This window comes from Chrysemys picta, chromosome 15 (assembly GCF_011386835.1).
Source record: "Chrysemys picta bellii isolate R12L10 chromosome 15, ASM1138683v2, whole genome shotgun sequence".
NCBI classification, from domain to species: domain Eukaryota; kingdom Metazoa; phylum Chordata; order Testudines; family Emydidae; genus Chrysemys; species Chrysemys picta.
In genome coordinates this window covers 18,796,849-18,818,026 of record NC_088805.1, presented here as the reverse complement: position 1 = coordinate 18,818,026, position 21,178 = coordinate 18,796,849, and the positions used below count along the sequence as shown (strand labels likewise).

At 38.7% G+C, this 21,178-nt stretch overlaps 2 protein-coding genes across 29 annotated transcripts in view; one reads left to right on the top strand and one right to left on the bottom strand.

Moving 5' to 3' along the window:
- Positions 1-11,297, top strand: part of CHFR (checkpoint with forkhead and ring finger domains) — a 31,304-nt gene extending 20,007 nt beyond the window's left edge. For 6 of the 26 annotated variants that reach the window (XM_065568490.1, XM_065568486.1, XM_065568491.1 and 3 more), the window contains 7 exons: positions 735-854; positions 1,326-1,409; positions 2,105-2,175; positions 4,112-4,199; positions 4,389-4,496; positions 5,751-5,823; positions 7,368-7,551. In XM_065568490.1, coding sequence (XP_065424562.1) covers positions 735-854; positions 1,326-1,409; positions 2,105-2,175; positions 4,112-4,199; positions 4,389-4,496; positions 5,751-5,823; positions 7,368-7,413 — 590 coding nt within the window. In that variant the 3' untranslated portion in view covers positions 7,414-7,551. Of the gene's footprint in view, positions 1-734; positions 855-1,325; positions 1,410-2,104; positions 2,176-4,111; positions 4,200-4,388; positions 4,497-5,750; positions 5,824-5,997; positions 6,083-7,367; positions 7,552-8,523 lie in introns of those variants that run through there. The other 20 variants (XM_005308612.5, XM_005308608.5, XM_065568502.1 and 17 more) reach the window with 7 other exon arrangements.
- Positions 11,298-17,613: 6,316 nt separating this feature from the next.
- Positions 17,614-21,178, bottom strand: part of LOC101932741 (uncharacterized) — a 52,407-nt gene continuing 48,842 nt past the window's right edge. For 2 of the 3 annotated variants that reach the window (XM_005308614.4, XM_065568485.1), the window contains 2 exons: positions 20,151-20,396; positions 18,571-19,444 (listed from right to left, as the gene is read on the bottom strand). In XM_005308614.4, coding sequence (XP_005308671.1) covers positions 18,707-19,444; positions 20,151-20,396 — 984 coding nt within the window. In that variant the 3' untranslated portion in view covers positions 18,571-18,706. Of the gene's footprint in view, positions 19,445-20,150; positions 20,397-21,178 lie in introns of all 3 variants that reach the window. The other variant, XM_005308616.4, reaches the window with a different exon arrangement.

Here is a 21,178-nt window from a genome sequence, read left to right as displayed (position 1 = left end):
CTACAAAAGCAGATTTATAACACTCCATATTGGAGTTATCAGTGGTGTAGGTTCAAAAGCGTACAGGATTTGTAGTGCTTACAGGGTGAGTGTAGATGACTCTACTCAGGGTAATAAATAATCCACTAACTACTAGGGTTTAGTTGGATTTCCCAGGGAGGGGAATAAGTTGTAGAACATCAACTGATGAGGGTCATCTGAAATAATTGTTCTCCATTCTTCATCTTGTGGGTTGACAGTCTTGATTTTGCTGCTGGTGGATAAAATTGTGAAGGTTTCATCAAAATCAAAGTGGTATCAAAAGGTTTTCAAGCTTTTTCTCCTGCTGTTTCAAAGCTGATTGAAAAAATCATTCATTGGCTTTGACTTGTCAACTCTAGAGTCTGCATGTATATGTGTGATGAGAGAGATATGTACTCAAATGTACAAGCAGAAAACTTACAGCTGTATTGCCCAAAATACACTGTTTAGGAGCAATTGGTTCTTTTACTTTCTTAAGCTATTTCCCTGTATTAAATAAAAGTCTTCTAGTTTAATAGTGTAAAAAGGTATATTGTTTAGAAGCCTTAATGCCAATTTCCCTATTTTTCTGTATAGCCTTCTAAAAACTTTAGTGATATTGCTTAAGTATCAAGTTCCTCTGCTCTTTGGATGCTGATGTGTGTGTCTAACACTCATTGGTACTGTGGTTCCATATTATATAATTCTTTGGGGTTTTATTTCTTTCAATCTAGCTGTCCAGGAGTATGTTTGTCCTTCTCAAGGAAGTCATGTAATATGCACGTGCTGTTTTCAACCAATGCCAGACCGAAGAGCAGAGCGTGAACAGAATCCCAATATTGCCCCTCAGCAATGTGAGTAAACTTTATTATCCTAAAAACAAATGTAATTCTGATTGCTAATCCTAGGTCTATTTGAAAGACATTCTAACTATAGCAGATCATGTGCTGTTACAAGAGAGGGTTTTCCAGCTTCTGTGGGGTTTAATTAAGAGAGGGAGGTTGTTCTCCTATATCTCTACTCTAAGCACAATTAATGCAAATTGTTTTGAAATATATTAGCATTTTTCAACAATAGTGTGGATGGAAAGACTTGTATATCTTTGTTGTCATAGTGATACAGCAAAATGCATTAGCTGACTGGGTTTTTTTTGTATTGTAACATTTCTCATATAGCCACCATTTATGTCAGGTTAGTTGTACAGAGGAGCAGTGTTTTGTGTAAAGCCCTATGATCTTTGGGTTGTTATGCTGCTTTGTAAGACCAAAATACCCAGACAGTGGTGACTGCCTTGGGTTGATCGTGACTTTTCTTTGTGTTCACAGGCACAGTTTGTCTACAGCCGTTCTGTCACTTGTACTGGGGCTGCACTCGGATGGCATGTTTTGGCTGCTTGGCACCATTCTGTGGTATGGCAGGAGAATCACTGTATCAGCTATAATTACTTTGCATACAATAGTGTCTCGGTTACTTGGATTTTACCAAGCTTAATTTTCTAATGTAAATGTAATGTTGTAGTTCAGATTAGGCTTTAGCTCAATCACAGTCATGGCACAGAAAAAGAGAGAGGAATCTATGTTGTCATGTTCCAAATACATGTAACTCTTTAAATGTATAATCCTTAGCTTTGACATGCTTTAACACTGACGTCCTATCAGATCAAGCGATCAAATTACTTTTGTGACTATAAATAGCACCTTGGGTATTAAAGAGAATCTTGCAACATTTCAGACTAAGGAGAAAAACATACAAATCAACATAAGAACATTGAGAGCCAGATCTTAAGATGTTAGAGAAGACACTTACCCACTTCAAAAACTTTTAGACTATACCTTTAAAATGGGTAGTAGAAGTCACAATTAACGGGTTATTGTATTGTTAATTGGTACTGAGCAACAGTGGCTCCTGTGGACTGTAATGAGTAGTGAGCTGCTTAGTAGCTAATCTTGGATCAGTTCCTAAAGTTGGGATGTTATATGATATGCTTCAATATGTGTTTGCATAAACTCATATACTGTGTTCATAAAAGTCCATCTTTGTTACAGAATAAGAAAAACTTATTTAGAAATTGCAAAACAAAGATAATTTCTCCTCTTCTTAACAGAAATAAATCTTGGTGACAAGTGTTTAGATGGAATCCTAAACAACAACCATTATGAGTCGGATATTCTAAAGGTATGTTTAAAAATCACTATATGTTGGATATGAGCATGAGAACATGCAACACTGAGACTGTGACATACCAGGTGTTTAAAGCAAGAAATCCAGAAGGAGACACTCTTCTCCTTTTTCCATCCCATTGTGGGTAGGTCCAGCAGCAATTGAGTGATGTTTGTTCATTCACTGTCTGGAGATGCAGGTAGTGTCTAGGCACAACTAACATTATCTTTAACTCAAATTCCATGAGTTATATTTTGTTTTACATTTAATCACTTCATCCTCACCCCCAAACTCCGCGTCATTTTAACACCATTAGCCTAATCCATTAACTCTTACTCAGGCAAATATTCTTTTCAAAGACAGAGTGAGTTTAGAAGACTGAATAAAGACATCAAGAATGTGTTCAGTCTTTCATGTTGGTACATCTCTTTGAGAAGAGTGCAGGAGAAGACACAATGGACAGTAACTGCTCTGAGCTGTTAATGAGTCAGGCTTCTACTGTATATAATAATACCTTGCTCTGATGTAGTGTGATAGTTTCCCCATCTGTAAAATGGGAATAGTAAGATGAAGTGGCTTTCCCAAAGTCACCCAGCAGGCCAGTGGCATGAAATAATCTACATGCTTAGATTGTGTATAAATACATATTTAAGGATTTAGACAGAGTGTTCACCCAGTAGAGTGTAATTACTATCTAGTGTGTGTTTATGTATACATACCTGTACACACACATACACATAGGGATTTTATATTGTGGTCTGTTAAGCCTAAAGTGCACTCAGTTCCTGGATGATGGATTTTGGCTCAGTGTGTCACTGTGGTATCATCTGCTCTGCACCAGCACTAAACTGATGTTACTAAACATCCTTTCTGTAAGGGTGGGGGAAAGGTGTTCACTAGCAATGTTGCATGTGGTGATCTTTACAATAGGGCTGTGTCCTGGTTGGCAGTTTTAGGTGTGCCACCAGTGGGTCTCTGAAAGGCAAACTAAATAGTTCTTCAGCTTTCAGCAGAGCCGACCAAGTGTAAAACTTACCTCATTGAGCAAATGGCCAGCCGGAAGTATTGTATTTATTTCTGGGTCATCTTTTAGCCATTTCAATTTCTGTACCAGAGGAAGTGTAACGATTTGAACTAGAATTCCCTCCAAGCTATCCTGAGCACTCCCCTCTCCCTGCTCTTTCTCCCCAAAACAAGTTGAAAAATTACTTTTCCATAATCATGGAGATTTATTTCTCCAACTTGCACTTCTGGCGCAGGTGTGGCAATGATTAAACACCAGAGAAATCACGTTGAAATTAAATGACTGAAAGACACCTTCTGGAATTCAGATGCATCTAGCAAACCGGTGTTACAGCTTTATACATATCAATGATGACTTGCTAAGAAAACCGGTTCCTAAGGTCTATAAAAAGTGTAATGTCCAAAAGCTTAATAATGGAAAAAAATCTGCAAAGAAAATTAGGCTTATTACAATTTTTTCCTCCACTCGAGTTAATTTTAACTTAAAGTATATGCCAAATATTATGTACCTGGCCATGATTTATGTTGTCTTTAGCTAAGGACACTGGGTAAAATCCTGGCCCCGCTGAAGTCAATGGAAGTTTTGCCATTGACTCTAATGGACCAGGACCTTGCCTAGCATGATTAAGCTTCAATCCTGTGAAGTCTTACACACACGCTTACTTGCAGTGGGACTACTTGAATGCTTAAAGCTAAATACCCACATTAGTCTTTGTGGGAGAAGGGTCATGGTGAACATAGAGTATTGACTATAAGTATCGGTGATCTGACAATGGTAATGTTGGTAGTCGGGTTAAAGAAATATCAATAATTTGGATTAAAAATATACAATGAAATGCATTTTGAAAACCTATTTAGACTTACATTTTTGTTACATTGATATCTCTTAGCCTCTTCTAAATACACATTTTTAAATTCCATGTTTCAGGAATACCTGGCATTCAGGGGTTTTACATGGAAAAACATGTTAAATGAAAGTCTCTTAGCTCTTCAAAGAGAAGTTTTTATGCTGTCAGGTAAGTCTCTTCATTCTTATGTTTATTTTGCATGCATGCATTTCAATAAGTAATAGTGGATTGTGCTAAACCTATCCTGCTTTCCTAAGCTGTCTGTGTACATGCTCAGAGCGGTCACTGCATTTTTTTGAGACGTTAGATTAAATGAGACTTAAGTTAATGCTGTGTACAAACTGGCTTGTTCTCCAGATTACAGAATTACTGGGAACACAGTGCTTTGTTATTGTTGTGGCCTCCGCAGCTTCCGAGAGCTCGCCTACCAGTATAGGCAGAATATTCCTGCTGCTGAATTGCCAGGTGAGGAATGGGGAAAAATTAATTTGATCCATGACTGTGCAGGCCTGGGAACTCAGAGTCAAACCTCTTTCAGTTAAATGGATCCTCCCATGCAGGTCCTTTCACCTAGGTGTAGTCCTGTTGCAGGCAGTCGGTGGTTCCTTTTGCAGGAGTGAGGTCTTACATTGGCTGCCTTACTCACGAGTTGTTATAAAGCTTGTGTGTTACCAGTTCAAAGAGCGGCTAGTGCCAAAACCTTCATAGGGGATTCTTCGCCTCCAATATGGCTTGTTATTTTTTAAAATTTTTAATATTTATGAGGACTAAAGGGCATACTAAAATACTTCAAAATTAAAGCATAATATATAAGAACAACTAGCTGTTGACTATAATTTAGTTATCATAAATTCTTTGCACATTTAAATGCAAATCAGGTGCTGATATTTTCTGAATGATATCTGACTATATTGGCTCATGTTGTTAGTTGTTTACAAGAATTCCTCCCAACCTGCATTCTAAAACTGCTGAGCAGTATAGAGCTTCATTATAAGATAGTAGGGGCAATTGTATCTCCTTCAATTCCAATGTGTCCACAGTCTGTTGGGGACAGATGAGCCCTTCCATTAATCTACTTTTAACTCAGTTATGCACTGCAACTCTTTTTTCCAAACAGTCCTTGTTGTTAGCAACAGCTTCTCCACTCAATTACCCGCTAAGTATGCTGCTGCGAGTTTCAACACAGCATGGGGCAGACGGGCCAGCCTAGTATGTTTAAGTTTTATAAGTCACATTTTATCTGCTTAGGGAGGCATGTTTGACTGCTCAGCTATACATTCATTATAGCTGTGGCAAAACTACAGAAACAAAAATAATCACTACATATTCTGTTTTGAAGTATATCTAAACTGTAACTGGTGCATGATGTCTTATGTATTTAAGGCCCGATCCTGTTTCCACTGAAGTCAGTGGCAAAACTCCAAGTGGCTTCAATGGTGCAGGATCAAGTCATTATGCAGAGGGCTGGTCCATGTTTGCCCCCAATGCATGATGGGTTTTTCTGTGCTTCAATATGTATTTTGTAAAAATGACAGGAAACTGGTATTACTTAAAGCAGTTTCTTGCAAGAGGTCTTTTCTGACCCCAGCAACACCTAAGCAAAGCCATTTACTGCAGTGGATCCTAATGTATTTCAGCTACATTGACTTTTGTCATCTGCTACATCTTTAATCATTACTTTATGCAATAAATGTGATATTATGGTGGTTTATTTTATAGTGACTGTCACATCACGTCCTGATTGCTACTGGGGGCGCAATTGCCGGACTCAGGTTAAAGCACACCATGCTATGTGAGTTGGTGGTTTTTTGTTTTGTTTTTGTTTTTAAGCTTGAACTTAAAACTATATTAAAAAAAATCAGGCTTAATGGAGTAGTTCTCAAGTGGTGGGTCCTGTCTAGAACTCTGAGAAACTATTTTTGCAGCACAAACCAAAACTGCATGATTTTTCTGGTTTCTCTTCCAGAATTGAAATTTATTCCTAGGTTCATGGACCGTGGAACATCTGTTGGTCCAGTTTCAAGTGAGCCTGCTCTGATTTATGGTTCCAGGTAGAAACCACATGATATGTAGAGATTTTGTACAAACATGAAACTTGAAGTTAGAGTTTCATCCATGTAGAAACAAAGGAAACAGGTCACATAAGCACCTGTGATATGAAATAGCCAAGTTTGGCACACTTTTGATCCTGACTTCCCAAGCCTAGTCATCACTTACCACTGAATCAGACTTTCGAAGTTCTTTGTGCCTGGGCTCTCCTCAGATGCACTACATAAACCCTATTCTGGTCCCTATTTTGAAGTGCCATGGGATTCCAAGGATACTGGGATGCATCTGAGGACAAGATTACTCTTGTTGAAAGTGGTTATCTGACATTTCCCTGTTCGAAACCGGTTGAGAACCTGTAGCTTTAGGAGTCTGATGTGGCCTGCCATTCTTTGTCGCCAGAGTGGTTCCAAGAGTTTCATTCCCTGGATTAGTTCAGCTTGGGCTCCTGGTGAAAATAAAGAACTAAGCTTGAAGACAGGAGGAGGATCCTTCGCTTTTCAAGTGTATAACAATTCTAGGGAGTATAGACTCCAAATCCACGTGTGAAAGACAGACCTATGCAGCTGCCAGTGGGTGATTTGCATAAGACTGCATGTGTGATATATTTAAAAAGAAGGGTTTGATTCCTTTAAACACTAGGCAGCTGGGTGGGAATTTCTTGGTCATATCTTCTTTTGTTAGAAAAAGAGACTCCAGTCAGTTAGTTAGCGGAGGACAGTCTCCGGCTTCTCAAGGTACGTGATCATGCACGAGAACTAACTAGAAGTTAGAAATGCCTATCTATAGAATTAAAAAGATCTGTTTTCCCCACAAAGGGCTGGATTCAGACCTAGCGTAAACTAGTGTAGCTCCACTCTATTCAAAGGAGTTGCACTCACTCCAAGCCTAAATTTGGCCAAAAGTTAAAGGACTTAACAGCTTGCTTAGCTCAGAATTGATTGACTTCATTAAGCAGGCTGAGGGTAGGCAGAAATACTGTTCCTCACTTTATGAATAATGATCCATGTTCTCAGTGCCTAAAGAGGAGCTGTCACTTTCCTCTATTGAGAGATTGCTTTAATGAGCGGAAGATCCTGCTCTATCTACCTAATTCTCTGAGAAGACTATGCAGTTATCATAATTTTCCTTTAATTCAGACTACTGTGGTCTGAAAATCATCCATCTGTGCAGCTTATACAGCCAGATCATTAGAAAGATATTAAAAAATATTCATCTGCCAATCTCTTCCAAGGGTAAAGATTTTGCAGAATAAACTCCACAAACTAATTTTCTTTCTCTTTCTCATAGATTTAGTTTAGGTGCTTTGATGTACATCTGCGAGAGTTATCTGTAGCACTGGGCTGCATTGTTGTTGCTAGGGGGCATTTTGATGCGCTTGGGAGCTGATTCAGTGTCAAAACAACTGCCAGACTTTCCTATTCAGATTGAAGTTGGGTTTTTTGTATCCCTCTGGACTAGGAATTGAAGGAAGCTTTAGTGATAATTCAGTGCTCTTTCTTCAAGCGTTAGCTGTACATAGAACTTTGGACAAGCTTCTAGTTCCAGAAACCCATGAAACAAAACAGTCCTGACACACCACTCTTACACACCACACACCTTCTGCATGAGGCAGAGCTAGTCTGCTAACTGGTGTGGGTTTGAGACCAGATTCTTATTAAATAAGAGGGCTGAGAGCCTCAGGCCTTCTACTCATCTCCTGCAAACATCTACACGCTCAACTCTCAACTTGTGCCTTAAATACATGTTGGGGCACTGAACCCATCAGGGAGAACACAAGAACAGACAAGTACTTGACAGTAAGAAAGTAGTACATTTATAGAATTCTGTGTTACCTGTCTAATCCAGGATGATCAGTATGTCACTTCCATGGAACCCAAGTCACTTGGGAAGATGCAGCCTTCCTCCCTAAAGTGGGAAAGTTTTCCATTCTGCTTTATTTCCAGAAAGAGATTCCAAACTCATCTTGGATCTCAGAAATCAAAGAATGTTTATGTTGAAATTTATTATTTAGCCAGGTTAATATGTCCTGAAGGTTGTCTAACAACTTCAGTTCCCAGTGAGACTCCTAATGCTGACTGCTGAAAATTACCAGTGTCTGTCAGGGCAAGATTACTTCTGCTTATGTGTCCTGTCTTAATTGACTCCTAGATTTATAGTATGCAGTGGTAGAGAGGAGTACAGTTAACAGGTTTTCAGAGTACATAATGTAATTAACAGTTGTTGGGTAGTAGAAATACTGAGAATTCTATTATGAAAAACTTTATGGAGGATAGGAGTCAACCTAAAATAACAGGCCTCAATGTCTTCAGGTTCTGATAGCATTAACATGTATATGTGCTGCTTTAAACTTTTGTTTGACTTTAAAATATCCTAAAGCAGGTTTGACTCTTTCATGGTGGTGTACTTCTGAGAGCAATTTTAAACTTTTTTGTTTTTATTTCAGGAAATTCAATCACATTTGTGAACAAACACGTTTCAAGAACTGAACTTTCTGAAATTGAAGCTGTCTGAATATTTGTAGTCTTTAGAGAGGGGATGAAAGCCCGAAATACTGATCACATAGGAAATGTTTTCAGGGGATTTTCATTATTCCCTCACAGCAGGGAGTTAATAACTTTTTCATCAGGTACTCTGGTGTGACCTTTTTAATTTGTAGAGTTTAACAGTTTATATATGAGTAAGCGAGAACCTTTTGAAAGAAAATCTGACAAGCATTGCATTCCATCCTCATTATTACAGTGTTACTATTTCACTATACTTAAATCAAGTAATAGCAGCCATACATTGGAGGTCCTAACAATAATCAGTAAGGAGTGTATTTGCACTAAATGTGTCTGAAAATAAGAGAAACCTTTAAATTAAAATGGAAATGCTCTGTACCGGTAACTTAATATCAAAGGAGGAAACTCAGCACATGTTCAGACTTGTCCACTGCTATCTTGTCATTAGCATTGCAGTTAGGATGGAAATCTATTAAAGTTCACTTTCACAAAACAGTACGGTGATCTGGTATACATTCCATCAGAATGGTTTTTTATTAATTTTTTTTTCCCTATTCATTAAACAAACAACAGCTTCAGCTTACAGTTCCAAATCAGAACAGTGCTTTGCAGGAACGCTATAAAGGAAAACATTTTTTTTTTAGTTTAGTAATATTGATGTTTTTTTACCATTAGAATTAAATAACTCAAACAGTTGCACAAACATTTACAAATCAGACTCAAATTTGGGATAGTAATTGCTTATGAATAAGCTTCTGCTTTTAATAACTGTTTAGCAATTTTATATCAAACTAAACCATTATTGACATAGAGCAGACAGTAAGACAAGTTGGTGCAATTTTTTAAATTTATTTTTTGGTGTGATGTCGTACGTTAGCTAGGCATGTAGTTTTTATCTTGCAGCTGTGCTCTAACGTGTGCACATCGGTAAAAGCATAGAAAAGCTGCCAGTTCTACAGAATGTAACAGATTTACAAGAAAGAACAAATGTTACCTATGAAAAGGTCCACCACAGATGAACTTTAGCAATATGGAGAAATTCTTTTGATGTGGGAGAGATTTTAAGGGGAACACTGGTGTCTCTAACGTTGAGTATGTAGACTTAATTTTTCACTCATCTATTTTTTGCTTAATTATGTTCAGAACATTTCCTGAGCATCATAAAAATGTGATGTAGTCATAAATATTTCCTAGTCATCTGTCAACTAACGTTCACATGCTTGACTTGGACCAGCTTTTCATAAGTATCATGCCCAGGAGAGCAAAGTAGAATGGGCAGAAATATACAGAGGTAACTTTGTACTCTATCATGTTTTACGTATGCCTTCTTTTGCAAGCAAGATTTATACTTCAACATAAAAAAAAACCACTCTATGCTATGTGTTATAGTGCAGCACAGGATGATGTAGCACATTGTATCTGTTAGTCAATTAATTAAAAAAATACAATACTGCACATGTTAATATAAATGCTAATTAAAAATAATGGATTTCTGTTCATATTTTAATTTTAAAAGTAGCTGCAGCAGTGATGGGTCTGTTGGTAATATCCATAATGCTGTTAAAAGTACACTTGGGTGTGGACTTCTCTTCCTAATCTCTGGGCATTTCCTCCAGTGAGTAGGGTTGAAATCAGATCTGGAATAATACTTGAAACTTGTTAACAAAACTTTCTGTCTACCTTTTATTATTACTAACAATGTTCTGTTGCATCTGTATTCATATTTTATGTTTAGAAAGATTGATTTTTTTAATGGTTACTATATCTTCTCAGGACAGCCATTCCCAGCTGTTTGGTCTCAATTTCAACTCTGGCTGTGCATGTAAGCAAATTGCATGTATTTGTGGAAAGAGAGCCTTTGCACATTACATGTAGAAATGTGATTTGCGTTCTCACTCAGTACTTTCCATGCTCCACATTGGCTTTTAGCATAGGCTTGTCACTATGCTAATGTTCAAGTCCCAAATGTGCTGAATTTTTGTGGAGTAAGAATAACGTCTACAACCCTTTGTACAACTTCTCTTGCACCTGCACAAGCTGTTGGGACATATGTGACACATTATGTGACATGTTAAAAATCTACAACATTCTCAAGTACTTGACATCCAAACTACCTGTATAGTAGAGGTTCCTTATATACCTTTTATGTACCCCTCTCTTCCCCCCTCCCCAATAGAGAATAAATATGCCTTTCTATGCATAGGGGGTTGAAGTAGTGCAATGGAATGAGAAGTTTTTTGTGATTATATTGTACTTGGAAGAGCTGAGAGATTAACTTGCAAATGGGGAGGGTGAATAAATCCTGATCTTTATATGCTCTTAAGTAACTAAGAGCATCTGTCATGGGTATTACATACTCTTATACATTAGTCCTTTTAAAATGTATGGTTGCCAGGTGATATTTAGATAATGTGATAACTGTATAAACTATACTTGGTGTAATTGTTTAAATACTGTAAAGGTGCACCATATTTTTAACCTGTCTAAAGCATACCCCCACCCTCTTTATAAGAGACATTTGGGAGCTGAGCATGGAACCTTGTAGAATAGATGTTGTGAAAACAAGGGTGATTATGATAGGGTTTAATGTAGTGGTGAATAAGATACAGTCTCCTTCTGTGAGAAGGTTCTTTTATAAAGAAGGTGGAATGCAGTTCTTCCAATTCTTTTTGTGATTTCCTGGATTAAAAAGTTATTAAAAAAATTACCCACTGAAGCTGTCTGTTTCCATTTAATCTGTGCTGTTCAATCTCTCCTCACCACAAACTGTGCATAGATGATATTGTACACATCACCTTCTAATGTTCAGTTGTATTGCTGTGATCACTGTCATTCTAAAACTGCTGACCGTATTAGAATAAGGTTTAACAGCAGGCTACAGAAAATGAATATTGCAGTATTAAAAGCCAGTCTAGATAGTCTAGTTTATATGTACACATGAAAAGATTCTGAATGGCTACTACAGATGGAGAAGTTAAGTCTGCTGTAGAAAGTTGCATACTTACCAACTTGGAAAAACTTTTATTCATACCAGACTTCATTTGACTATTTGGTGAAAATAGTAAAGCCAGTCAAACTTGTTATAGTTTCAAGTTTTTATGAGTTAGGATCTTAGCATTTCTGAATTCTTACAGTTCTCACACTAAGATGGAAATTGAAATCCTTTAATGTTGTAGCTAATCCTTACTGCTGTTTTTTAAGCCAGCTGTCAGTCATTCTTCAAACTAAATTGAAAAAACATTAAAACCCAAACTTTAAGCAATATAAAGTGAAAGTATAATCCTGCTCTGTGAGCTGTAAGAACAAGGGACTTGTAGACATTCAGACCTGTAACTGCTTTGGATGTTCTACCAGCATTGGTGGGTTTAAGTACTGTGTACTCTATTTTAGCATAGACTGTCTTGTATCTAACACAATTTAAAAGGAAGCAGTCAATTTTTGGTCTTTCCAGAGTGAAGTCCTGTCACTTGAACAGCTGTAGCATCATGCAAGCAGCTGTGCTTTACTGCTTATCAATTGTGGAGGGAGTACCTTGTGAAGTGGAATGAAAGAAAAGAGCAGCATTAAATTTTAGGTTTTACAGTGTTCACATCTGTCCACAAAGCACTTACAGTCATTGTTACTCTTGGTCATCCTTACTGTGGGTTGGACTTCAGTCAGTGAGTGAGTAGCTTCCATTACAGTTCTCTGAGCCATCTAGGCCTCAGTAATTTACACCTAAGGTGAGATCGTGCTCCCCTTAAAGTCAATGAGGTTGTCTTTGGCTATGAGTAATAAATAGTGAGATGGCTATACTAGTAAAAACACACACTGTAACTGTTAGTGCAGTAGTTTTCAACTTTTAAATGGAGGCTTTAGTTTAGATGGCTTAAACTAGTCCTTTTGAATTTTTTTTCTTTTTGAAGTGGGAATTGGAGGAGTTCGCTCTGTGAGAAGAGGATCACCACCAAACCACAATCAAATCTTTTATTTATGCTTCCTGACAAAACTTTTCTGGAAAGAGGTGTTATTTCATGCTGTCTGTCCTCTTGGGGGCGTGGGGGGGGGGGGGGTGGAATATGCAGCACAGGGACTGTTTGCTTATTCCCTGCTTTCAGTATCGTTGTATTTTAGCAGTTCAGAGCATGTGTCTGGGTAGTTTCCCCACTTTTTTTGCCTGAGTTATTTTCCCGCCTTTTTTGTCTGACAGCCTTTCTGTATCAAGTTTGGGAACAGAGGCCCCAATTACAATGTCAGGGACCAGCTTCTGAAGAAAACTAATTAAGTTATTTCCTTTGGCAATGCCTAATATGCAAAGATTATTTCTAAATTTATATTTCAGATCATCTTGGTTTTTTTTTTTTTTTTTTTTTTTTTTTTATGGTTGGCTGCTTTGACTTTCAATGAGGTAATTTCATCCCTAAACTCATTAGTTGCTATAGCATTTTTTGTAATTCATTTTCTAAGGGCGCCATACGAGATTTAACATCATACATTTCCAGAAAGGCCATGAATGTTTTTTGAAATTTTAATCTCCCAGTCAGCTATTCCTTTCAATGTTGATGTTACAACTGCTTGGATGGGTTAAGTGACTCCATTGGCTTGGGTCTCGTCACCTTTCTCTCCCCTTTAATTGTTTACATTTTATCCAGACAATTCATTCTAGCTTTTTAACAAACTGTGTGAATTTATTAGAATATTTCAAATGTTTTGATAAGTGAGATCAGGCCAGACAACCATCTTGCTGCAAACTGTTTTTCTACCTCGGGTGGGGGGGAGGAAGCAAATATAAGCAACAAAATTAACATTGGTTAATTGACTGGATTTTATAAAATGACTGAAAGGAAAGTAGGTTTCTGCTAACAAACTGACTGCATCTTCCTGCCCAACCAGCTCCCTGTATTAAAAATTCTACATACTAACTGTAGTGGATATAAGTATTAAATGCTTGTTTAAAACACAAATCTAAATCTTCAAGTTTTAGTACAACAGTAACCGCATATTTGACCCTGATTGGTGTTTAATTCCCTTAAACTTCTCCTTGCCATTTTAGCTACCTATGAGTAGTTGATTGCTTCTGAAGAAAACCAGTGCCCTGCAACCTGATTCTGCTATATGGTGGTAGGGTCGCTTCAAAGAACTGATGCTAGCTTGCTCTTACTACCAATGAGCAAAACCGGGCCCATGCCTTCTTTTGAAATCCTGTTACTACCAATTAGCTAACATTGTGGGTGAGGGGGAAAGGTGGAAGGAATACCTCAGTCTCATGAACTACCATCTTACTGTGTTTCTGATGCAGACACTATAGCTATAACACAGTCCAAAGATATTTCTAATCAAATATGAAGTGAAATATAGAAAGGCTTTCATATCCAGTTTTACACACTACAGTAGAATCCCCAAGTTATGAAATCAGTGTTATGAACTGACCAGTCAACCACACACCTCATTTTGAACCGGAAGCATACAATCAGGTAGCAGCAGAGACCCCCCCCAAAAAAGGAAATGCAGTTCAGTACTGTGTTAAATGAAAACTACTAAAAACAAGGGGGAAGGGATTGACAAAGTAAGGAAACTTTCGGTGCTTGTTTCATTTAAATTAAGATGGTTAAAAGCAACATTTTTCTTCTGCATAGTAAAGTTTCAAAGCTGTATTAAGTCAATGTTCAGTTGTAAACTTTTGAAAGCACAACCATAATGTTTTGTTCAGAGTTATGAACATTTCAGAGTTATGAAGATTCTCCATTCCTGAGGTGTTCGGAACTGAGGTTCTATTGTGCTTTTCAAGGTTTTAGATTCATAATCTCTTGATACTTTTTTCCACATAATTGTTAAATTACTTCCCTCTTCCTGTTAGCAGCTTCTAACCTACTGTACCTAAGAAGAGTTCTATATAAATAAGAACATTAATTACAACTGCAAACTGATGAGCTTGTTTTAAAAGTAAAATGGGTGACAGGGGACAGGTTTAAATACAATAGTTGAGTGCATTTTTGAACCCTGGCCTTTCTTTAAAATATAGGACTTTAATGCACTTTTAAAAGAAATTATTACAAAAGCATTATTTTTTTTTTTCCTGTCTTGCCTAGCTGCGCTGTATGCTGTTAGTTTGCTCAGCTGAGTGAGAGTTTGGATGCTTCTGGTGTTTTGTGTCTAGTCTAATACACTTTCAGATACCATGCTGATGGGTGCGGCATAAGCATATGAATAGAACAGGCAGCTTTGCAAAGCAGACATGTATGCTTTTAGAATAGGCTAGCTGTAGCTATGTCAGAGGTAATCTACCATAATGGTCTGGAAGCTAGTTTTTGGGGCAGGCACCTTTGTTTTAGCCCGCCTCTGCCACTTCCTTGTCCTTGCTGTGCCTCGGTTTCCTCATTTACAAAGTGGAGTAACATCTGTCTAAGTGAGATGTCAAAGACTAATTTTTTTTAGAGTTGGTAAGAGGAAGGGCCAAGTTATGTATATCGTACACAAACTCTTCAGTCTGTGTTCCATGTAGACTTTTATCTTTTACTAATCCTAGTTCATAGGTACAGCGGAGAACACTATACAACTTTCCTCCACCAGCAACATGCATACTTTTCTAGCTAAGTGCTACCCCTGTGATGTTCAAATAGTTTTTCAACAGAAACATGTGGGAATGTTGCCTGAGGGAAATCCTACAGTCCAATAACAGTGGGTTTGGTTTTTAGTAGGAAAGCAAAGATGCAGCCATTCTTTTGAAACCAAGTTTAATATAAGAATCTGTATATTGTGGAACTGTTTCCTATTCTAGCTTTTTTTTTCTATATCCCACTGTAATAGGGTGTCTGGCAATTCTAAAGTTTGCAGCAGCAGCTACAGCTAGTCTGAAAATAAATATATATTTAAACTTGTATCACAATCTTCAAGAAAGGGAAAGTCTAGTATGTATACTGTCCATGCTGGAGACCTGCCCTGCATCCCACCCGAGTCTGTTCCCAGGCGGTTAGTGGCTGTGTACAGGGGTGGCTCTATGTATTTTGCCACCCCAAGCACGGCAGTCAGGTAGGTTTTGGCGGCATGCCTGCGGGAGGTCTGCTGCTAACACAGATTCGGCGGCATGCCTGTGGGAGGTCCACCGGTCCCCCGCCTTTGGTGTACCCGCCGCCGAATTGCCGCCGAAACCGCGGGACTGGCGGACCTCCCGCAGGCATGCCGTCGAAGGCCGCCTGACTGTCGCCCTCATGGTGACCGGCAGGCCGCCCCCCGCGGCTTGCCGCCCCAAGCACGCGCTTGGTGTGCTGGTGCCTGGAGCTGCCCCTGGCTGTGTACCATTGTAGGAGGTATTATGGAGGTAGCACATGCCCTCAATAAACATGAGGGGTATATTATATACAGCAAAATGCAAGTGTGACACTTTCCCTCTTTGCTAGCTGTGGTGAAAGGCTTAGGAGAAGGCAGACTGTCTACTCTTTGGCTACAAGGATAGCTAGGACAGGAAGTCAGTGTGGAGAATGTGGGCAATAACCTCATCTTAAGTAATGTAATTGGATAAACAAGATGTAAGGATATAAATCCTCTTGCATCAGGGCATTAACTCAAGGGGGCTGGGGAAAAGCTTCTGTGATGAGCACATTATGCAAGTATGATTCAGCAAGAACTATTATGATGATTTCTCTACAGGCTCTGGTCCTGTTGAAGACATGATACTAGCATAGATATTCATAGATTCCAAGGTCAGAAGGGACCATTGTGATCATCTAGTCTGACCTCCTGTATCACACAGGTCATAGAACTTCCCCAAAATAATTCTGAGATCATTATTTTTAGTAAAAACATCCAGTCTTGCTTAAAAAATTGCCAGAGATGGAAAATCCACCATGACTCTTGATAAACTGTCCCAATGGTTAAGTGCTCTCACTGTCCAAATTATGCCCTATTTATAGTCTGAATTTGTTCAGCTCCCACTTCTAGCCATATTCCCTCTGTCTGAGGCAGTATAGTAGTTCCCAGTTACTCAGTGGAGCACAAGTCATTCAGTTCAGTCTTACAACACAAAAAGCAAGCAATAGTGCCAAGACAGTTTATTCAACTAAAGAAATTCATACATTAACAAACACTCATTGGAAAAAAAACCTTCATTCTCCCACTCCTCACCCAAGCAATTACCAAAGATAACTGGTCACTTAAGCATTTTCCAAAAGTAATTTTTTAAATACTTTGATATTTATTTTGCAAGTTGAAGTCTAAAAACAACAAAGCATAATGACTCTGCATTACAATGCAAGTGTTACATGTGAAACTCAATACATAGGGAAAGAGTTAATTAAAATATATAGAGCACTGCAGATTTCTCTAAATATATTAGCTCTTCCCTTTAGTTCTTGTAACATTAATTTTAAAAAGCTGAGGCCAGAATTTTATACTTTAAAATTCAGCTCGATGCAGGCTGGCAGTAATAAGAATTAACAGAAACCTGCTTGTGTAGTTCTGTTTAAAAAAAATAAGTTACTATGGGATACTCTCTATTCCTCCTGAACCATTACTAGATGCAATGCTTCTATTTCTACACATAAAACATGCTAGGCAAAACTAAGACCATGTGTTGTACAGCTCAGACATTAATAGGTGGTAGATGGAAGCTGGAGTAGCAGGTGAAATCTTAAATAAATCAGGGCTAAACTGGGGTTAACTATTTCAAGAGGCAGGCTTAGATGTCTGGGCATAGAAATATTAAGATCACTCATTTGACTCCTAGTGTAGTGGACACAGAGTAGACTGCATGAAGATTTTTCCCACCTTTGGCATCTGTTTATCACATATTTGGAGCCCTCTATCCATTTTTAGAACAGCTTAAACCAGCTGCAGTCACATAGCTCCATGTGACACAATTCTTTCAATTAGGAAAGTGAAATGCTTTTAGTTGCGGGGGAAGTATGGAGACATTTCTTGCTAAGACAGGAAAATAACAGTGGGAGGCAATTAAAATATGGATTGGGTTATTAAAGGCAATCGAATTACCAGACTTCCCTTTGGTTCAGTCATCCATTTCATGTGCTGGATTTGTAATCAGTGTGGCATAGCTACTAAGGAGTTCATTTCAAAAGAGGGCTATGAAGTCTGCCCCACTTAGTTTGCTTGTTTTTTTTTTTTTTTTTTTTAAAGCTTGCCTGCTAAAGGAAGTAATTCTGCAGTCAGTGTGCATTACCAGCAATAGCTGGTTGTTACAGTATTAAAACAATAGCAGCTGCGAGCATCAGGATGCTGAAGACTTTATTGCTAGTGAATAGTATTTTTTGTATACACCCTCCTATTGCCATGAGGGGTGCTCCCTTAATTCTTCAGACCTACACAGTGCTAGCCAAGAGTGTAGAAAGTTTAACAGCGTTAATATTGGAAATTAGTATTAATTATTTTGATAGCATCAGGCTGAGTGTGCTCTCATATTGTGCTTTTACCACTCTAAAGTGTTAGACTAAGGTCTACTCGTGCCCTTTAATGCTAAGGAAACAGCAAAGACTGATATGAACAAGACTTTGTACTAAAGTGGAGAGGTTACCAACTATTTAAAACATTTTACTTTTTATATATATAAATATATAAATAGTTGGTAACTATTTAACTATACACACACGTAAACATGCAAGTCCAAATTCTACTCTTGGATAGCTGGAGGCAACTTCAGTTGACATCAGTAGGGATTACGCAAGTGTACCTGAGAGCAGAATTTGGTTCATAACATGTAGCAAAGAACAAAGTGACACTACAGTGACCCTGAGGACTGGTCTACATTCCACACCATGTGCCATAAAGTAATCCCTCAGATCATTTGTTTTCCTGTAGTGTACCAGAACACAGTTACTCAGTAGTAGACACCTTTTTAGAGGAGTCACTTTATCACTCTTCCATAAGCCACAATTAAAATTCCATGTGGAAGAATGGAACTGAGAACAAGACCATATTGTGCATGTTATTAGGCCCAACTGAGCATGAGAAAAGATGACTTTGTTTTGTGCTTTCCCATGACTCCAGTCTGCTGATGGGAAGAAAAAAAAGTTGCCTCTGTCCACACTTGCTACCCTCCATAGGCACAGCAGCTGCTTCTCCAGCAGAAAAGTGAACAGCTATGGTCCTTATTGCATCTGTTCTCACAGACACATTCCTTTAGTCGCTCTGGAAGCTTCATTGAACCGATGTTGGACAGAGTGTATGAGCAGTTAAGGAATCAAAATTCCATGGTGACTCAATTGTATTGGTATCTGCACTAGGCAAGCTGCACTGGCCCCTGGAAGAGCTATCAGTCTTCATGTGATTGCTATATAAATTGGGAGACTTTTCCCAAATGGGGAGATCCAACGTGAAATTGGGAGGCCTGGCTGAGCTGTCTCCCTGAACAGTCAAGACCACTGGTTGTTTATCAGGCTTAGCCTTCACTGAAGCATATACAACATTTTGCTCAGACAGAGTATCTCTACACTGACTAAAGTGCTCTGCGAGGACCAGAGGCTGCTGGTCATCCCCTTCTTCAGAAATAACAAAAGCTGGTTTGGATTTGTCCATTTCTATTGAGAGCTCCTTGGTTTTCGAACAGTTGATTAAGTTGCTTTTGAGGCCAGCGGGGCCATGGCTTTGGTTATCAAGTGGAGGTGTCACCCCCACGTGTCTTGAGGGATCCAAGGGCCTCACCTCTTTGCAATCAGGGGAGCTGGTTAAAAACCCAAAGTAAGGGTTCCCAAACCTGGATTTCTTCAAGCTAGAGGAGCTCAGTTTCCCCTGCCTTTGCGCAGATTGGGTTAGCGGGTATGATGCGGTGCTGGTGGACGAGTCAGAATAAACAGTATCTGAGATTCCCTCTATCTCAGTAGCTGAAATTACTTTTCTGGTTGTTACACACTGGTTTCTTGTGGCTGTAGAAAGACCCTACCAAAATAATAATAAAGTTAATAAACATACTTTGAAAAGCAGCAGTCTAGAAAACTTTAAACCTTAGGGAATTTAGAATTGAAATTCCATAGTGCACTTGTCATGATCAAGAGGCTACATGCTTCCTTCCCTTCCCAAAAAGCAGAACTTTGTGCATGGGAAGATACGGAAGCATCATGTTAACTTTCTAACAAGCACTCTTGGTTTGACATCTGCAGAGTCAATCAGAGAGACAGCTAGTCATCATGGGTCTATGGATTCTTTGCAGTACAATACTTACATGTCAATTAAAAGAAACCTAAAATATAACCATAAAAATTATGCAGAATGACTCAAGATGATCCATTCTGAAGAAATAATTTGTAAGTTTAAGGGAAGATAATCCTTTATCCAGATGCTTAGCCCCGGGAGTTGCAGCTTCTCAGTGCTGCAGAATCAAGCCCCAGATGAAGTATATTATGGTAATGTGAACTAACAGTCTCCATCTCTCTCACATGTGTGCACACACACATTCACGGCCTTGGACCTTTTCAGCTGACATACTCAACACATGCACAAGGGAAAGGCAGAAGAGCGGGAAGAGGAGTTCACATCAAAAAGTAGGTGGGTCTTTATATTGCACAAAGTGCCCCTTTGGAAGTAGTCTTTAATGTTAGGAGCATGATGCCTGAATCCCACACCTTCCCTTCTTGTGGATACTTACACTGCTGTCTACCAGTTTAGTGAAGGGGCTGTTAGTGGTCCAGCTATACCATTTTTTCTGTAACTGAGGTAATGGAGTCAGTAAGTCATGAAATGTGCGGGCACTCCATGTCCGTTGCCTTGGATGATGGTTCTCTGCCTGTGTGTTCCCTTTATCCACAGTACCTGCTCCTGGAGCCACATGATCAGAAGTCAGCCAGTCTGACACAGAAGCTGGACTTGTGACACTTCTCTTTAGGTTTTTGTCCTGAAAAATAGAGAAATTTTCCAACATCTTCAGCCAAAGGTCTCAAAAGTACTTTACATGCAAAGGCCCTAGTGGCACTTAGAAACACTGAGCTATCTGTGAAAGTGACTCTGGTTCTTTAAACACATCTTTTCTTGGGACAAGAAAGGTTAGTGGGCAGCTTGTACAGCACCTGCTTAAAGTATGCCAGAACAGAAAGCATTAAACCCACCAGGTTCACCATTGCCTCGCCCTGCCCACACAAGAAAAGTTTTACCTTTATTAGCCAGTTTCAAAATATCCCCCACTCAGCTAGAAAACCCTTACATACCAGAGAGACTCCCACAGTCCTCTCAAGCAAACGCATTAGGGCTTGTTTACATCTCTCCATGGGGATAGTTACCAAACAGCCACCTTCTCAGAATCCTCCTTAGACCTTTTAAGGACTGATTATTTCTATAATAATCTAATTTCTATAATAAGACTAATTTGTTGGTAGTTGCATTGCTTTATTTTCATTTTAATATGAGTAATATCAGCTTAGCTTTGGCACTGTGTTTTATTGATGTCATTATTAAGAGTTTTAATAAGATTTATATAAAAAAAATATGGAGTTGGATTTCTTTCATTAAGCAGTGTGAGTCCAGAACCTTTGAGGACCTGATGGATATCAACTAGTCAACCTAAAGGCCTGACCAGTTCCCCTCAATCAGTCTTTGGTTCTCACAGGTCTCTTGATCTAAAACCATGAACCTTAATGACCTGAGCTAAAAGTCTTAATTTTTTTAGACAAAGGCTTCTGT